The sequence below is a fragment of the Brachionichthys hirsutus genome, chromosome 2 (genome assembly GCF_040956055.1).
Source record: "Brachionichthys hirsutus isolate HB-005 chromosome 2, CSIRO-AGI_Bhir_v1, whole genome shotgun sequence".
NCBI classification, from domain to species: domain Eukaryota; kingdom Metazoa; phylum Chordata; class Actinopteri; order Lophiiformes; family Brachionichthyidae; genus Brachionichthys; species Brachionichthys hirsutus.
In genome coordinates, this window is record NC_090898.1 from 6,285,907 (window position 1) to 6,305,157 (window position 19,251).

General features: G+C 44.4%; 1 protein-coding gene across 1 annotated transcript in view; it reads right to left on the bottom strand.

The window, feature by feature from the left end:
* Positions 1-5,790: 5,790 nt before the first annotated feature.
* Positions 5,791-19,251, bottom strand: part of LOC137904654 (forkhead box protein J3-like) — a 38,685-nt gene continuing 25,224 nt past the window's right edge. Inside the window, exons 7-13 of the mRNA XM_068748860.1 lie at positions 17,542-17,700; positions 14,919-15,135; positions 11,610-11,879; positions 10,154-10,255; positions 8,272-8,535; positions 7,750-7,851; positions 5,791-5,915 (exon numbers count right to left, since the gene is read on the bottom strand). Of these exons, the coding sequence (XP_068604961.1) occupies positions 5,791-5,915; positions 7,750-7,851; positions 8,272-8,535; positions 10,154-10,255; positions 11,610-11,879; positions 14,919-15,135; positions 17,542-17,700 (1,239 nt within the window). The remainder of the gene's footprint in view (positions 5,916-7,749; positions 7,852-8,271; positions 8,536-10,153; positions 10,256-11,609; positions 11,880-14,918; positions 15,136-17,541; positions 17,701-19,251) is intronic.

Below are 19,251 nucleotides of genomic sequence, written 5' to 3' on the forward strand. Positions count from 1 at the left end.
ATAAATATATTGCAGAGTTAGAATCAGTTCCAGTTTTTCATTCCTTCAATTAGAGCCTTGGATATGATTACGTAACTGTGGCACTTCAGTGGTACGCCCAGGTCAGTTTGCCCGCGATGACATCATCTTTGACCACACGTGCTCTCTGGCGTGGAACAGTCTGAAATCATCCTACCAGTGGGTTCATGCTGTACGTGTGAGTGGCCATCATGACTGGACACTGAAGGGTTGACAAATTCCCACTTCACTCATCCTTTATGTAAAAAGAAAGGATGAAGGGTTGTGGACAACCGAGATACAAAATGAACGGGGCAAGAAAAAAGGTGTATTACTGAAAGTAGTAATATTAGTATTAATTATTATTATTATTAATTACTAATTGAACAAACAAATGTGCAGAGAGGTGGACTTTAAAACTTAAAAAAAAGAGCTAAAACTAAGCGGAGTAAAGGAATACAGCCATGCCGGCATAAATAAAGCCTCCAAGCAAGGGCGGGGCGTGATGAGGGGAGTACCGACTTCCATCAGTTATGATCCCAATCAGCTGTCACTGAGGTTTCTGTTTGTGTGTGTGAGAGAGAGCGTCCAGTTCCACCTCCCGAGTGGGAGGAAAGGGTCCTGGCAGATGGTATGAGGGAGTGTGAGAGGATCCACCTTTGGAGCCCTGGAATGTTTTTACAGCACTGGAGGAGAGACATTTGAGCGATAGTTGCCCTGCCCATGTTTACTGCACCATGATAGGATGGCACAAGCTGCAACCTCCCCCGCGCAACCAGTCGAAGTCGGCCTTGTAGATACGGGGGGGGGGGGGGGGGTTAAGCAGGGTTTAATCAGCGGACAGGCTGGAGTGGAGCCCGTCTTATCACAAACACAACACAATGGGCATCCGAGCTCGGACAGGGACTCATTCTTTCCTCTGCTGGCTTCATTGGGCAGGAGGAAACGGCAGGACATCTGGACTCCATCGCCAGGGGTGGCCAGGGGTACCAGCTCAGGAGCTCCTTATCTCGGTTATGATTAAATACCTAAAACGTAATGAATCACAGCAGAAAGGAACAGATCGTGCCGTGACATCACTCTCATCCCTCCATTTCCTTGTAAACAAAGTGTTCAGATAAAAGCGCCACTCCTCACGTCCCATTTCACGGAGCAGATCTCTTAATGCAGTTTTTATCTTTTAACCTTCAAATCCAACTCCCACGTCATGAAACACCCTCTCGGTTTAGTAAGTGCTCCTTAGTTAGCAGCTTGACCTTTTTTTGTGTGCTCGAGGTATGAGACATTTGAGGAGACGCACACTCGCATCCATCCGACTTGTTGCGTCGCACTCCCTTCCATAAACAGTTCTTTTTTTCTCTCATTGCTTTTTCAAAGCTTTACTTGTCGTGTTTCGAGTTCAAATTTTTTCTCCTTTGAAAGAAGAAATGTTTGATCTTTGCCCGCAAATATTTGAAATTTGAAGTACGACCGCAAACATTTGAATCTTTTCCATCAGCGGGCAGCGTTAAAGGTCATTGACCTCTTCCTTCAGCGGCCACATGTGACGGAGATGTTATAGGCCCAGAGAGGCTGACAAAACTCATTAAGAGGGGGGGCTGTTCGAGCCGGGTGAGGGGGGGGTTACAGGATGCATTGGGTATGCTAGTTAAGTAACTCAAGGTGTTAAAAGACTGTGAAGCAGAGAACTGGAATTAACTTTTGAAGTGAAGACTCATCCTGAACGTTTAAGGACTTTGTCAGAGTGAATTCCATGGAAATGAGGCTGGCATGTTGCCTCTGACTGGTAAAAGGTTGCTGTTTAAAAATAGCCCCCCCCCCCCCCCGTGTCCACATCAACCTCCGGGTTCAGACTCATCAAGCTGGAATGGGGAAAAGAGGGCAGAGAGTTGGAGCAAGGTGGAGGACTGTTAAAAGATGGCAGAGGAGTGGGAGGGAGTTTGAGTGGTAAAGCTTGATACCCCACCAAAAACAGCCAAATGCCAAGGGGCGGGATGCCGCATGGTCGAACAACATGAGGACTAAAAGGGTGGGGTGCCTCATGAAGCTCATCACGTAGCGGGTGTTCTCTCTCCTTAAATATAGAGCTTCTCTCTATTAATACCCTCACGCAAAAACCTGCACCGCTCTGAGGCTCCCGCATGCCCCAGCCACACACACACACTCCCACCCACTCCACCCAGTGCCTGCATGCTTCCTCTGGGCATGCACACATACTGCTGGTCAAGGCAAAGGAAGGAAACAGAAAGAAAAGAAGAAGAAAGGGAAAACACCCAAACATGAAGGGAGAGGCGACGAGATGCAAAGGGAAAACCAGAGCGACGGAGGAAAGCGGTCGCAGCGGGTACGAAAGGAGAGAATCAGGAGTAAAATGAGAGGAGACAGCAGATTGGTTTTCAGTTAAATGTGTACGGTGTAAATTACAGTCTGACGCCACCCCCAGAGCCCCCACCCCGGAGTATGAGCACTGCTTTGGGAGCCGTCCAAAGGATATTCCTTTCTTTTCTTGGCCGGTGCCAAGAATTTAGAGACACGAGGCAGCAGAGTTCCTGCTATTACATCACATTTATTCCTCCTGCCTGTTAATCAAACTTCTCCCTCCATCCGGCGAGGAGGAGGAGGGTGAAAATGAGACCATCCATTATTGTTTTAAACTCCTTTTCTCAGCTCAGGATAAACATATGGTCAAAGTTTTTCAGTGATTATTTCAAACCAGAAACATAAAAAAAAAAGTGTTTGAATGTAATGGAACGTAAGAATATAATTATTGAATGGAAACACATGAAATGTAAGTTAAGTCTAAGTTGTAAAAGCAGCCTCCGGAGTGTTATTATTTATACCGCATGGAATTAAAGCAGACAAAGAGCGGTGTGGTGTGGGCACATGCAGGCAGAGGGAGAGCGGGGACAGAGTGTGCTAACAGCAGGACAGCCAGAACTGAGAATGAACTTACTTGCTTGTGTGAAGGGGCAGAAAGGCCCCACGAGGGCCAGCAGGAGCAGCAGCTGGACGTTCATCTCGGTGAAAGCGTCTTTCCTTCAGTCGTAACCTTCAGGGACTCCCTCAGGGCAAAGAGCACGGCACCAGAGCCCTCGTATTCGTTGCCGCCAGACACACACCGACCGGCTCTCCAAAGGGGAAGGGTTAAGGACCCCAAAAAAAGAAATAAAAAAGTTTTGGAAAAGTGAGGAGAAGTGGAAAACCGGGTCAGATGCTGTCACACAGCTGGAGGAGCAAAAGAGTGGAATATGTAGAGAGGAGAGGAGAGGAGATGAGCTCTGGCCACTTTGACGAAGTGGAGGCAAAGACAGACTGACGCACAGCAGGAGAGACGGGAGAGTGTGAGCGACTGAGCTGAGAGTGGAGGAGGGGTGCTGGTACCGGTGTTGGGCTGGGCGGGTTTGGTTGGGTTGGGAGGAGGACGGCCGGATTGGGGCAGTAAGGTAGTTTAGGCCCTCCTGATCCATGGCAGACTCGCTCTGCTCTTGGTGGACAGCCAGAATCATATTGCAAACGGTTTATCAAGCACATACACACTGAGAAATACTGATAAACAACCGGCCGACTTTTCTATCAGGACAAGACAGACGACTCATGGCGTGCAGCACAGTAGCAGCCGGTACAATTAGCTGAACGAATGGGGTCGGATGTAAACAGAGCTCCGAGCCGTCTCCAAATGAGCCTTAATGACAGCGTTAAAGAGTCAACAAGGTGTCTGCAGCGGATCACAGCTTCAGTTCACGCCACCTATCACAAGCTGCAACGGAGTCGGGCCAAGCACAAGCCTCCACAAAGCGTCTGCCTGTCAGTTTCACAGGGTAAATAAACGAACGAGGTGCAAATGAACGGCCGACACAGCGGCGAAAGGGAGATGCTTTCTCCAACACGTTACCCAATGAGAGGGCTCTGCAAATACAGTTAGAGCATTATGTGTGACTCTCTCACCGGCAGGCATGGGTGGTCTGCTGAGCCTACATGCATCAAGGGCAAACAAACTGCGGGACGGCACTAGGCTGACACCTGTTGGGCAACAAGGTAGAAGGGTCGAAGGTGCAAAAACAAGCAAGGAAGAAATTGAGTCATTCTCTGGTTTGAAATTTAAAAAACGATTTAGACTCAGTTGCAAGTGCAGCAACTTGTCACACATCATTTAACGATTTTTTTTTATTTGTATTTTTTTGGTGAGGCCGCTAATTCAACAACGCACGACAGGCGTTTAAATAACAACAGCAGACGCAAGGTTAGCGCAGTAAAAATGGTCAATGACAATTTAATAAACACTGAAACAGATTTCAACTCTTAAACCGTCATACACAGATTTGATTTTTTTATGACAAACAATAACTCCATTGTCATTTTTTCTCACTATTTACAATATATTGGAGGTATATACATACTCCTGTCTTCTAAAGGGCAATTAACAAAATACGTTTTTTCCATTTGCTGTTTTCTTTTTTTGGGGGGGTCTGGGTCTTTCATGGTCAAACAGGAGAGACATTCTGTTATTTACAGGGACAACAACACACAAACATACAGGATATATATGCTGGTCACTGTAATACAGCATTTAATGGATATAATAGAATGAGAGTATTTTTCTTTTTCTTCCACTATGAAACCTTGTATTGACCAACAATCACTGAGATCACTTCCAAAACCACGGAGCACTTTATTTCTCTTTATTTCACTGTGTACCCACTTCATTTAAAGAAAAGTATGAGCTCTAACATCTATTTTATTTTTGTATGGAACTGTATGATAATGAAAATTAGAGACGACTATACACTTGTTACAGACAGACAAAATTAAACAACACAGTAAAAAAATTAAAGTCAAACTGCCGACAAAGTCCAAACCGAGCCAGCGTCTCATTTTCATTTTAATTAGTTGCTCTTTTTTTTTGAGCTGCTGAAAACCATATTTAAATCAATTAGCTTATAACCTGACAAATGAAGACAACCTTCTGAGGAGGAGGCCAACGGGAAGTAAACACTGACAGCACCGAACACCACGCAAGAACCTCACAACTAAATGGCTTTGTGGTCTGACGTGGATGTAACACCCTGAGAACATGGCACTATGCATTGTTCCAAACAATTACAATGGTAAAGTAAATTGTGCAATGTAACGGAACAAAAATTGTAAAGAAATTGTGGTGCATAGGAATTTCTTTTAGGCAAAAAAAGCGATGTGTTGCTTGTTTTGAACAGCAGGTGGTGCTCTACTCATCCACCGCGAGCACGATTGTTTCCCTCTCCTGGCAGCAGTTGTTTGGATCCACACACCACAGAGGTGTGCAATATTCCAGTGACAAAAGAATGAATGATGAACTGGACGGGCCTGCTGAATGTGTGTGAGAGAAGCACTGAAGGACCTTCTGCAGTGAGTTTGGTTTTCTAGTCATTTCAGACAGGTGCCGAATCTCTGCAGACGCTGGATACGAAACCATCAAACAATTCACAGATGATTTTTACAACACTTTGGCGACTTGTAACCCTGTTGGCACTGAGAGGGGTCAAAACATGAGACAGTTCAAAGAGCTTTAGACGTCCTTTTGCTTTGGACAATCTTGGCTTGGTCCAATCCTGTGAAAGTCTTTTTTCAATGATTGTCTCTAGAATCATCCACTTTATAGATGGTTGATTTTTTTTTTTTTACAAAAAGGCTCCTAAGATCAGAAAATGGATTTTCATTTGTTTTCTTTTGGATTGTCTTCTGTCTTTTCATACAGGTGAGTGTGATCCTCATCTCACCTGTCGTAACATGTCTCTTGCCGTCCACAAACGGCTCAGTTTAGACGATAGAGTCCCAGTCAAAGTCATCCTGGATGTCATCTGCCGTGAGCATCCGCCTCACCTGGAAATGTCCCAGAGGCAGCCTGTGTTGATGCTGCTGCAGGCTCAGCTGGCTGAGGTGGCCTGAACATGGACAGAGAGCAGGACTTTTAGCTGTTAAGCACACACACACACACACACACACACACACACACACAGTGACATATCTGAAACACTGCTCTTGAGTAGGATGAAGAAGCACCAGAATGAATCTGGAAAATCCAGCTTTTAAAGCAGCCTCAACAAAACTGCTGGAAACTGGTGAATCTGATGTGGTGCCATTTGCATCGGTATCTTTACAACGCTTAGAAGAACCCTGTTTCACAGAGATGATGTCTCATCTACATTTGTATTTGTCTGCCACCGATTGTCCAAGTTATTCCACTTAAAAAGGTCAGAGGTCTGTCATTTTCATCACAGGTACACGTCCAACTGTGCGAGACAGAATGTGGAAAAAAAGAAATTCTGGAAATCATTGAAAAATCTGTATAAAGGTGCAGAAAACAAATATTTGGTCAATAGTAAAAGCCCAACTCAAAACTTTGTAGCTGTGGCCCCAACTCTCTTCAGGTCATTGAATAATAATTGTTATTTATATTGATACATTCTGTCTCTCCCAGTTGAAGTGCACCTGTGATGGAACGCACAAACCTCCCTCATCTATATTTAAGTGCGATAACTTGCAAAACCGGTGGCTGCCAAATACACTTTGGCCCCACTGTATACGATAATATCTGACGCTTAATGGTTTGGGGGTAATTATGTTGTGGCGCATTATGCATGCAGTGAGAATCTTTTTCTTCACAAGCATATTCTGAGCTGCCCTTAATACAGCAGCATCATTTACTACGCTGAACGCTGTGGCGAGCCGGTCGTCCACAGCAGCAGGAAACAAAGAAAAGCTTTGATGCAGCAGGAAAAAAACTGTGATATTTAATCAATTAAGCTGAAGCTGGGGTTGAAACAGCTGCAGAGGCGAGCACAAGAATGTTGATAATGAGAAACGTGCGCTTGTAAAACATCATATCCCTTTCTTCCTGCACCTCTGAGCCCATGAATGCACACTGCGTTCACACTGACTGGCCCTCTGCTGCAGCTGGGAGATACATGTGTGAAGAGTTTGGTTTAGTGCTGGTTGTCATTCTAGAACGAGCGAACATCCAACCCTAATCCCTCACCACGGTTATGGAGAGCAGCACCTCGTTGGCTGCCTGCCTACCTTCACTTAGTCACTAGCATGTAAGCAAAGGGGGAGAAAAAAAGCATAATGGACATCAACAACGAACATGCCCATTGTTCGTCATGGAAACGCAATTTTTCTTTTGTTTTTCTGTGACGAGATCACAAATAGCTTTGCCAATAAATCCAGCTGACCTTGTAGAAATGAAAAAGGAGGGCGAAGGCAAACTGTTCATGGCTAGGTGGGTACATAAAGCGCAGCGAAGCCATCCCATCACTTCATTTGGTCTGAATAAGAAGTCGGATGCACTTATTACTTTACTATTATTACTTATTACTGGCCTTAATGGCTGGAGCCTTTGGATAATCTGCCAAAACATGATTTATTGACTTCGGTTAAGACGTTAACACATTTTTAACATTTACTTATATATGTTTCTTATACAGTACAATGTCCCTTAAATTCCACCCTCTGAGCTGGCCTATGTCATCTGTGTGCATCTATCTATCTATCTATCTATCTATCTATTTATCTATCTACCTGCTATCAATTGTAGCTTGTTGTCAAATGCAGAGGTCAAATGTACAGTTGTAAGAGTTGATACAAAGAGCTGCTGGAAAAGCAGGTACAATCCATATACTCTCAAACACGCACGGCTACAAGCCTGCGTACACAAATACACAATGATCTTCTAGACAACACATTTCTGAAGGGGCCTCCAAGCGTAGGAGAAGTCACCTGTCATGGCGGGGGCCGCGCTGCTCATCGCAGGTATGTGGGGGTATCCTGGAGGGCCCATCAGAGAGGAAATGCTCTGTCTGGAGTCCATGTACATGTTCCCTGTGGGAGAAAATTCAAAAGGCAGTGACTTACTGTCGGATTAGTTCATACATACATCGGTGTCTCCACAGAGCACAAGCAGCCGTAACATTCACAGACAGTTTCACCATCTTATGCTAAGCTTGAGGAATCCAACAGAATGTGCTGCCTCTCCCTGGATTCCCCCACCGGTGATATAAAGCCTCTTTTTCATATCTCCCGTCGCCACGACGCTGACAACATCCACATTACCTTTGTAAATCCATAATGGTTGATAATAATGGCACAGTGGGGAGAGAGAGGCTGTAATTCAACAGCAGGGAAGGAGCGAGCAGCAATCGGAACTTTTTGGAAATATTCCGGATTTAGAAGGCGTTCCACTTTTAAACGTAAAGGGAATGCGTTTGAGTGCCTCTGCTTGGTACGGTTGCGTTCACTGACCCGTGCTGATGTGTTGGCTGTGCTGCCCGTGCTGATTGTGCTGGCTGGCCTTCGGGTGCATCGCCCCGTGTGGCTGAGCCGGGTGCTGCGCCGCTCCTGGCGGTGCCGGGTGCTGGACCTGAGGTTGTGGGTGGGCTGTGCCTTGAGGCGGGATGACCCCCGTGGCCGTGAAGAATCGGTTAATGGTGGAGCACAGATCGGCCATCTGGGCAGCGTCCAGCGACCAGTTGTTGAGCTCCGCTTGGCGCATGCTCGCCTTCAGACCTGGGAGGCGAGGAGGCGGTGACGAGGAGGTGAACATAATGGTTGCTGCAGAGCTTGAATCATTTCCAGTTCTAGAGCCCAAACGCTCCACATGTCTTACATAACTTTTCCACAGAATCAGCTTAAAGAGTATATTAGATTAAATATTTGGCCATTGGTAACTGTCCTCGCGGAGGAGAGACACGACAGCATCCTAACGGTTGTGATTTCCATCGACTCCACAACCGCACCATATCTAAAATGACACATGCATCATGTTATTAGCATGACCTACTTGGCTTGTCACAGGAAACAATGTTGTGTGAGTGTGAACTATGCGTATTTTGGGGTTTTCCAGTTTCATTTTGTGAGGATTGAAGAAGTGTGAGGACAAACATCAGGTTTAATAAAGGGTTAACACCGAACGGTGTTGTAAATGGAAAAATTCCTGATGTTTGTATCACAGAAAACAGCGTTGCCCTTCGAAAGAAACCGCAATCTAGCTCCAGCGTGAATCGATAGTAAACACACTTCTTTCACAAAATTCACTGTCTCTCCTGTTCACACGTGAGAAGACACAAACCCTCTCTATGAACACCCCCCCTCATGCTTCTGTTCTAAAATGTAACTCATAGGGCTGGTGTTTGGCGGCTCAGTCTTGGAGGTGAGCCAGAGACGTTGGCGGATGGCATCGCGGCGGCGCGAGGGAGGTCAAGCGCTGCAGGACGACAGCGGCAGCAGGGCCTGCGTGTTAGAAGACCAGCCGCTGTCATCCATCATGCGCGGATGTTGCTGGCTTTGTGCACTGACCGTGATAAGAGGCTGTTACTGAGCCGGGGCCTAATTGGATTATTCACATCACACAATTCAGAGGGAGGGCGATGGTGTGTGTGTGTGTGTGTGTGTGTGTGTGTGAGAGAGAGAGAGAGAGAGAGGGAGAGAAACAGAGTGGCAACCACGCTGATGCAGGATAACAACTTTTATTAGACCGGTGCTATTACAGCACTGGATATTATTATGCTGCGCCTCAAGGGTGACTTTATATGAAGGCAGCAGAGAGGAATCCTAATGGTTTAATCAAAGAGACTGATCAGCATCACAAGCATTCGATCAATTATCACCGTATTGAAACAGGCTGGAGGAGCCAGTTTTCTAAATGTTCATTTCAGATGCTGTTCACGCTGATGATCTCATGACTCTTGGTGTGTGTGTGTGTGTGTGTGCGTGAACAGCATTGTTTTTTATTCACAAATATTCAGTATGGGGGTGATATGCAGAGCTTTTGAAACTATAAGGTGAGAACAGAGGAATAAGATGCTACCTGAGGGATGACATTATTGTCTCTCCTAACATTTCTCTCTCTCTCTCTCTCTCTCTCTCTGCCATGTTGATTCATTCATCTCATGTCACTGAGTGTTTGCTCACAGGGAAATCTTTTGGAATAAAAAGCCGGTCTTGACCTGCTTTTGTGGCGATTTGGTTTCTTATTCATTTGATCTTTGAACATATAACATAAGATATAACCGCTGACCATTGATAAGCAATCGGACATTAGTAAATATTCAATTTCCAATGAACAGACATATACAGTGGAACCTCGGGAACGAATTATGTTAGACAACCGAGGTTTCATCTTTACCTTGAAATGGGGAGAGGTCCACATCAGCCCAGTTGTAGCTGGTGGCAATACGACAGCTGTCCCTTAGCCAGTCCAGGTTGGGGTACCAGTCCGACGACAAGCCTGGAAGAGAGCGCATGAATGCATGCACACACACACACACACAGGGTCATGGTCATGATATCATTTCATAGTTTATTTGTTGTGGATAATGTGGATGACAATTTGCCAAAAGATATTTGTAGATATTATATAAAATGGAGAATAGACTTAAAGACTGGGGTCATGAAGAGTCTGATTTAGTGTGACAGATTTTCACGACCTGAAACATCTGATCCAGATTATCCAGTGATAATCTCACAGTCAACCATAGGGTGGTGTGACGTCTGTCTCCAGTCGGTTTTATAATATCAAACGCTCTATCCTCACACAGGAACCTTTGCACCGTGTCCGGTGAAATGCATCAATGAGTCCTTGAGAAAGGGGAAAGCGCTTTTTATTGCTGCATGGCATCAATATTTGTGAAATAATAAACTACACCGCACGTTGTGTGGCTCCTTTCCTAGGAATGAGTAAAAAAAGAAAATAGGAAAAAATCTTGATTTTATGTTAAATATATTCAAACCCATTCATTGTCTCAGCAGCGAGGGAATATCCCAAATGAACTCTAATCAAATTTATACTGCTATCAGTGTACGGTAATCGTGTTCAGTGGAGACAGACATAAAAATAACATTAAATAAATAAAACTCTTCAAATGCAGCATTTACTTTATATATAATTTTCTTGCTTCGTACTTTAGCGCTCAGCTGATAAAGTTTCTTAAAGAACACATTTCATTGTATTTCTACCCTGCAGAAGCCAGAGCAGCTGCAGAATACTCTGGAGACGGCTTCCCCTGTGATGCGTCCACACAGCGTGGGAAAAAACACCTCGCTGCTGCTGACTGGGGAGCATTAACTCTCCAGAATAAGAAGGTGGTTACCCACACGTCAAGCCCTGTAGGAGTTCCTCCATTGAAACCAACTCTAAATTCACTGTGATTTATATTTGCAGCCGTTCATTAATGAGTTAAAAACCAGATTGATGTGACAGTGAAGGCTGCACAGCCTCTCGCTATATAGCAAAAATAAATGAGCTGTGTGGACACATCTGAAGCTCTGCTCCCAACTGGGAGCCTTTATTGCCATCAGAAGTTCCTTATATCTCCTACTTAACCAATTAAAACAGAAGACTGACATTAAGGCTTTTCCCACTTGGCTGCTCATACGATGTGAATAACAATATCACGCCAGGCTCGTGGGTGCCGTGAGGGGAGAAATAATCATTTCCACACTAAACTCAAGGAAACAAAGTGATTTATGTGGAATGATGTTGAACTATTATTCATAGGCCTCGCTATATTCCAGAGAACTGTTAAAGTGTAGATTCTCCACCGAGTGATTGTTTGGGGTCACCCTGGTGGCTCAGCTCTCACCTGCTGTGGGGCAGCTCTGCCCACCGTGACTCTGGTGGGAGAGCGATGGGTGCTGGGGATGAGCAGGACGCTGTTGGTGTTGGTGCTGGTGCTGGCTGTGGGTGGAGTGAGGGGAGAGGTGCTGCTGAGGGTGGTGGGCGTGATGCGTTGCCTGGCCGTGGTTGTGTTGGTGATGGTGGCCGCCGCTGCCGCTTCCCACACCGGGAGAGTGCTGGTAGGAGCAGGCGGTCGGGGCCTGCTGGCTGGAATCACCGGACAAACCCATCAAACCTGCCAGTGGTGGAAAAAAAAGAAATACAACTTCTTCTTTTGACGAAAAAACAAAAGAAATTACAACATGTTCGCCATTTAATAAATTATATACATTTGGTGGGTCTGGATCTCTAATTGGATCTGGCCCAAATTTAAACTCCTAAATATGCCAGATTTATTATTCTTTTTTAATCAAGAGGCATTTTCCACTGAGAAATGAAAGAAAATGTTGACATACACTCTTGCAATATTTCAGAATGTTAAAAAGACAAATTTGGATGTGTATCTGAATCTAACCAAAAATTGTAAAGTTTAATAGAAATTATTTTGAAAACTTTTTAGTAATCCTGCCAACAAATCAGACGAGGGGGGGGGGGGGGGGGAATTAACGCCCTGGTGGAGATATGCATTACTCATGTGAGGAATAGTCTGTTTTTATGTTTGGGTTAATTCAAGTAAATGTACCATAACTACAGCGTTTGGATTGTTGTTTCAAACACTGCAATGACTGAAGTCCAGATGCTGCTCTGTCACCAATTATGAAATCTCTCTCACCGGAGAACAGAAGCACATTCCTTATGACGGTTTCCTCTGAGTTTTCATCTCCTGATGTATGGACAGGAGAAGCGTCTTGTCACCGGGTTCTGAACACACAGCTACAGCGTGCGTATTATCTCTTTGGTACCGGCAGCAGCAGAATCTATATACAGTCGGCTCGTCGGTAATACTTCCTTGTCTTGCTTCGGGTACAGATTTGGACCAGTCGAGCTGTTTCTGCTTCTGATCGGCAGAGCATCATTATCTTGGAGCATATCTTAAGATGAATATGAATCGTTGATTGATTTACACACAGTGAACAGTCAGCTAAGGTTGGACGCAAACATGAAGATGGATATTATGTGAAGTCAGGATGTGAATTCTTTCCATACATTCTTTGGATAAAGTTTTTTTGGGGGCTGGTCTCTATTGACCCTTTTTTCTATCTGGCTTATCATTAAAAGACCAGAACATTCTGAACAGTAGTCTTATGGTCTCATCAAAGATCAATGGACGGCTATAGATCTGCTATCGATGGGTTTTTCATAACAAAAACTTAGAAGGAAATCGATCTGAGCACATCCCGTCAATGGGGAGTCTTGAGCTGCTTGTGGGATTATTCTTTTTTATTACAGTTATTCTATTCTCTCTGACAACAAATCATTTATTCATGATTTATTTATGACTCGTTTGCACCGATTTTCCTGTCCTGGCTGTATTTTCCCCTCCTCACTCAGTGTTTCGGTGTTATGCGTGCTGTAATGTCTCATAGGGACTAATAAAGTTTTTTTTCCTGAGTACCCCCTGCCATGTGGACCTCTGTGGAGGGAAAGTAGATTATGATTGAAGCTGGATTCTAAAATGAGTTTTCACACCCAACATTGCATGCTGATGGCAGGATGACGAATGCCCCCCCCCCCAACTCATGGACAGTTTGGCGTGTGGTCTTTGACTCGCTGCAGTTTCACCGAGGATAACAATGTGCCCTGCTGTCCGGCTGACTCACTGTGACTCAGACCCTCAAAGACAATGACTCTGCTGATGCCGTTTCCCCGATAGGCCTCACACTTCAGGGGCCCTTCAAGAATCGCCGTGAATTCATTTTCTGTTCCTTTTGCTTCCTCCTTGCTCTTTGTGCCATGTATTTCCTTACGCGGCTAATATTCTCATTGTTTTATCTTTTCTGCTTCTGCACCCCTGACCACTAATTGAAAGGGGCCTTGTCCTCAAGCAGCGGCTGCAGAGCTCAGTCGAGCGCATCAATCTCCTCAACTGCAGACAAAACACGTGGCTGCGCACAGAAAGAGGAACGCGGGAGAGGGAAGGTGATAGGTGTGTGGTGATGGGGGGGGGGGGGGGGGTCCAACCAAGAGGGAGCCGCCCGAGTGACCTGAAAGCTTGAGGAAGCAATTAGCAAGACGCTACACAAACTTTAGAACCAATCTAATTAGCTGCTATCAAAGCTGCACAACCCTTTGCTCTGCTCGACTGCAGATGTTTTTCCTGACTTGTTTCTCCTTCTGTTGAATTCTTCCCCTTAATTGCCTTTATTCATTTGACTGAGCGAACCGTAAAAGGCAGATATGCAGAACAACAGATTGTTTTGTTTATTAAAATACAATAAAGTAGGAGTAGTGTGGCAGAGGTTAATGCGGGAACGGTTTCACCGTTCACAAAGCAATGTTGAGTTATTTGCAATTCATTAGTAGCTTAAGCTTGACAGCCAATTATGTGCATGAAGCCTGACATACCGGTTTACATGTATTTCTTCTGTGTGTACACTCATGTCAAAGATGTTGAACGGCCACACATGAACAGACTAGAAAAGCACTCGGAGATCGCTGACCTCCGCCAAGCGGCTCAGTCCCCCTCCCTCCCCCCCCCCCCCTGGCAGATTCTTCTGGATCTGGATCCAGAGCTTTTGAAGATACAACAAATCCGTTACTAATTCCACAGTGTCTTGGTCAAGGCCAGCAAAAACAGAACCTCCTTTGTGGAGGTAATAAGAGAGATATTATTGAAAGTGTCCAAAAACAAATGGTTTTGTTGTGAAAATGTTTGCCGTTTGCCGTTGTTAGAAAACTCTATCTCTAATATGAAATGCACAGGAGGCCAAAACACAAGCGTACCCACATTTAAAAAAAAACACTTGATAATATCCGCGATCCGAATCCGATCCAGATGAAATTCGGTGGTGAGATAGAGGCCCCCCCCCCTCCCCCTACATGACTGCGTCAAATTCCATAAACATCAGTCAATAATCAACCGAGATATTGAGGAACAAATTTTGACGCTCCATTGACTGCAATGTCAACAAAAATCTCAAAGGTGATCCATAATCCAGGATCTCTTCTGGACCATCACCAACATGTTATTATCTGTTCCTGGTAACATTCCTAACATTTCCTGAACATTTCATCCAGCTCTGTCTGTAACCTTTTGAGTTATGTTGCTAGCAGTCACACAAAAATATAATCTCCTTGGCAGAGGTAATAATTCATAAGGGTCGACACCACCCACCTTGCTGTGAGAAAGAATGCTCAAAGACGCACTTGTAAAGACTGCGGAAAGAAGCGCTGAGGTCCTCAAAGTCTGAGAAACACAGCTTGTTGTCCCGTGACTCCGGGACAGACAAACCATATTGTGTCTGTGGGGGAGGAGGGGGAGGCGGCGGAGGCTGCTGGGCGGGCTGCTGAATGCTCAGGGACTGGGCCGCGGCCTCCGAGTGGCTGCTCACCTACAAGTAAGACAGGAACAGAGACATCAGTGGAGAAATCAATTAAGGTACTTGTTTGAGAAATCATGAGCTGCTGTGAGGCCGAACCGAACCGAACAGAAACTCAGCAATATCCACAAATCGACAATGAAGTTTTTTTTTTTTACAGTCAAAAGAGAACAAATTCTGTTTTTTTTTATTTTATAAATAAGTAACTGGCTCCTGGCCACTTGGGAAAGGGCGCATCACTGGCTCGTCACACAGGTTGAACACAGGCGATGCCGCCTAGGACCTGAAAGAGGATGATATCCCACGGCAGGGTGAAGACCGAGGAAACCTGGGCAGATTATGAGTTTTGCAACATCTGGCTGTATTTCTTAAAGTTGCATCCTCTTTTTCTGTAACTGGATAATGAGCAGATATATCTGACATCAAATAACAATAAAATGACAAAAACATACAAAACCAAGGCAGCAGACAAGATCAATAGTGCGGCCTAACATAAGGGCATTCGTAGCAGCCGAATCTCAATCGATCTCATTCCGATTATTCCGATTGGGAAATCGGATTCATTGAGTGCAATTTATTTACAAATGTTAAATAGATTCAAATATAATCACATTCATTCTCAAGAAATGTAACAATTTCCCATTCAATGTCTTCCTTCAGCCTCCTTCTCATCCCAGCTGCCACCTTCCTCGATATCCGCCCTTCAGACGGCGTGATCAGCGGGCCTCTGCAAACACAGGCGGCTTTAACATCAACTTTGTGGATGCTGGGCGAGATCTGCGTCACTGATGCCACCAGTAATGACCATCAGTAAGGAGGGCATCACCTGTGGCAGGTAATGAGGCAGAACTAACTCTGATCCCACAGGACTCGACCAGCAGACAAGGTCTGGGGCGATGGAGGAGAGGAAAGCGGGTGGGTGGGGAGGTGACGCCGCGAGGATGAAAACAAAGGACGACCTCTAGAAATGAGAGGTTAACGAGATGAGATTGCGCTAACCTTTGCTAATGCAGGTGGGAGGTGAGTGGGGAAAATTGATTGATGGTAAAAAAAAAAAAAAAACAGGTGAGCAGCTGTTACAAGGGAAAATAATTACGATTTGGTATTTCTCAGCACTGCTTCAATTTTGGGCCTGATGTTGCCGGACCGGGACTCGCCTTTAAGATCGTGTTACATCTGGTTTAAAGGGACATGTAGAAACCGTCTGACAAATAACAAATTTACTACAAGTCTATAGAACGCTTGATAATTGTATTAGACTGAATGGAGATTTAATGACTATAGGTGGAATCATTTGGGTTGCAGAATAAAATAGATTACTATTTAAATGAATCAAAGGACTTACGAAAGTAATAGAGCAGCCTTTTATGAAACTACTCTTTATCTCCTGGGAGTAGGAATCTACTTAAATAGATAAAGTAAAGAGCATGGCTGTTAAAAATGTGTCTCGTCCATCTTACCTGATGGAGACTCTAAAAGAATATACAATGAAGCTTTATCTTCCAGTGATCAGAAATAGCCAACAAATTTTATTAAAATGTAAAAAATAGACCAAGATACTGATCACAGGAAAACCCTGTGGCGTAACAAAACGATTGGCTGTAATAACCTTTTAATTACCAACATAAATGTATTAAAAAGCATATGATTTGAATATAAATAAAAAATGGACCTGACTCTTCTGCATTTATGTGTTCATGTATGCATCTGCTCATTCAGAATATGCAGTTCATTGCATCTCTACTCTCCCAGTCCAAACATGCTTCCTGCATCTGCTTTAAAAGAAAACTCTGTTTGGATTAAATATTTGTTCAAAAGCAAACTGTCTCCGAATAAGAGAGTAAGGTAACAAACATATAATAAGCATCTTTTTATCTTTTTATCTTAAATGCGTTCCTACTGCTGGTGTCAGGCATCACAGAAGGGCATGTCCTTGCTGTTTTATCAAAAGACTCCAGCATATCCCTCAGGTGTAGGGCCGATTCCTCATTGGTCAACCCTGAGGGACAGGTGTGCGCTGAAAACAGTATTTGTAGTTGGTTGCAAAACCGTATTTTGATTATTATTTTTTTCATAAAATAAATCTTGTCTGACTCTGCATGTTGATCCTAAACGATTTTGATGAAATGAACTGATCAGCCATGATTTCTAATTCTTTGGTGGAGTTTTGCAGACAGAACACATAAAAAAATGGCCTGTTTCTGTCACAAATCAAATATGTCATCTATGCGCTGGGAGTTTCATAGCTGTACTGTGAGCATCTTTATAATTAGTTGGTTACATATTCCCCCCCTCAGACTGATGAGAGCACAGCAGCCATCAGCTGTCCCTGAACAATGTTGTTCTGCAGACTGACATGCGATAAGCTGCCGCAGGAATCATCCGACCATCAGGTAAGACATGAAGATTCGTTCTTACCGGTGTGTAGCCATGCACACTGGTGCCGCTGCTGACTCCGGGGTTCAGGCTGTTCAGGTTGACGGATGCTAAACTCTGCTCTGAGAGGCTGTTGCTCAGGCTGCCGCCCAGACTCCCAGGACTCTCGCTGCCTTCTGCCTCTGGGTTGTACAGTGCTACCTACAGATGTGCAAACAAAAGGGTCCGTGTTAAAGTGACAGGAAGCCACGCACGACCTCGGTATCCACATGATGAGCTCACTCAAAGGCAGCAGTTCTTCATTTTGCTCTGCCTCATTGTCCATTTTTCTAATTGTCCTTGCTTTTGTTTTTTTTTTAAACCATTTGCCAATTCATATCCAGGTTAAAGCAAATGCTGCCCACCTTAAGAAGCTACACATGCACCATTAAGTTAAGAGACAGCTCGTGAGCTAAAATGGAAATTTATGTGCTAACTTATGTAAATCGGTCAATGCAAATTGGTCCTGCTGCCGCTTAAATGCACAGAAGCTGCACTAATGACTTTGTTTTTCCTTGAACGTGGTGATTTTTGTTTAAACGTCTTGACCACAATTCCCATTGCCTAAGAGGTCGGCACCATGAAGGCATGAGCTCCGCTTCAGAGTATTGTACACAGCCTTGTGGTGACGGATCACAAAGCTTCTAAAAGAAAGGCCTCAGGATTGCGATAAATTGTGTTTCTCTTGTTTTCGTTTGACTGTCAATGCTGATGAGGCAAAGCGCCGGCATTTCCTCCGGGCTACATTTAATTGCATAGACAAATATGAACTCAGAGTCTTCGGATGAGGCAGCATTAAAGGATCTCTGGCGCCGTGCCCCTACCTGGCAGAACATGCTGTAGGCGGAAAAGAGGAGCTCTATGAAGTACGCTTTTATTTGCCACATCTTAACTCTTGTTTTGGTGGATTGCTGACATCACAGTGAACATGCATGATGCGTTTCTGCAGTAACAAATGAACTTTGTGTGGTTTAACTAGAACAGCTGATGTTTACGTTAATATGCGCATTTGAAATGACAATATATACAGATTTTCTAGGATTTTATTATTATAGGCGCTCTCCAGTGCAAACAGAAAAGAACAAATGCCTTCGTGTCTGAGGCACTGCTGTGGCTGGAGGATGCCACCTGCCTGGATGTGGGCGGATGCCATCAAGGTCTTCGCCTGTTTTTTTATGTATAGCGATCACTAAAATGAATCACTAGTCAGTCGTCTGCTGTTTTGAGGCTGGATGAATAATGTGTCTGTGAATAAAACTGGATCAACATTTAGAGCTGGTCAATAATGAAAAAGTCACCATTGTGCTTTCACGGGGAAAACTTCAGTGAAAGTTCAGGGTGATGACAGCAAGTGTTTAAAACATCTCGCCGTCTCGTTAAGTGCATAATGTATATATGACTATACGTAATCTATTGAAGGTCAACCAACTGACCCCCCCCCCCCGCACCAACAGGATACTTTCCAATTCTGTCTGATAAAAAGTCAAAACATACTTTGTGATTTGAAAGAGAGAATAGCAGCATTTTTTCATTTCACAGAAGCAGCAGTCAAGAGTGTGTTTTTAGATAAATAACACATTATCGGTTATACGTGGCTACATAACCCTGCGAGACGATACACATTTTTTCCAATGAGAGTGTCTAGAAAGAGTTTCAAATTCATGATTTCATGTTGTCAAATTCCTGGAAGTCTGAGCCAAATCTGTGGAAGCA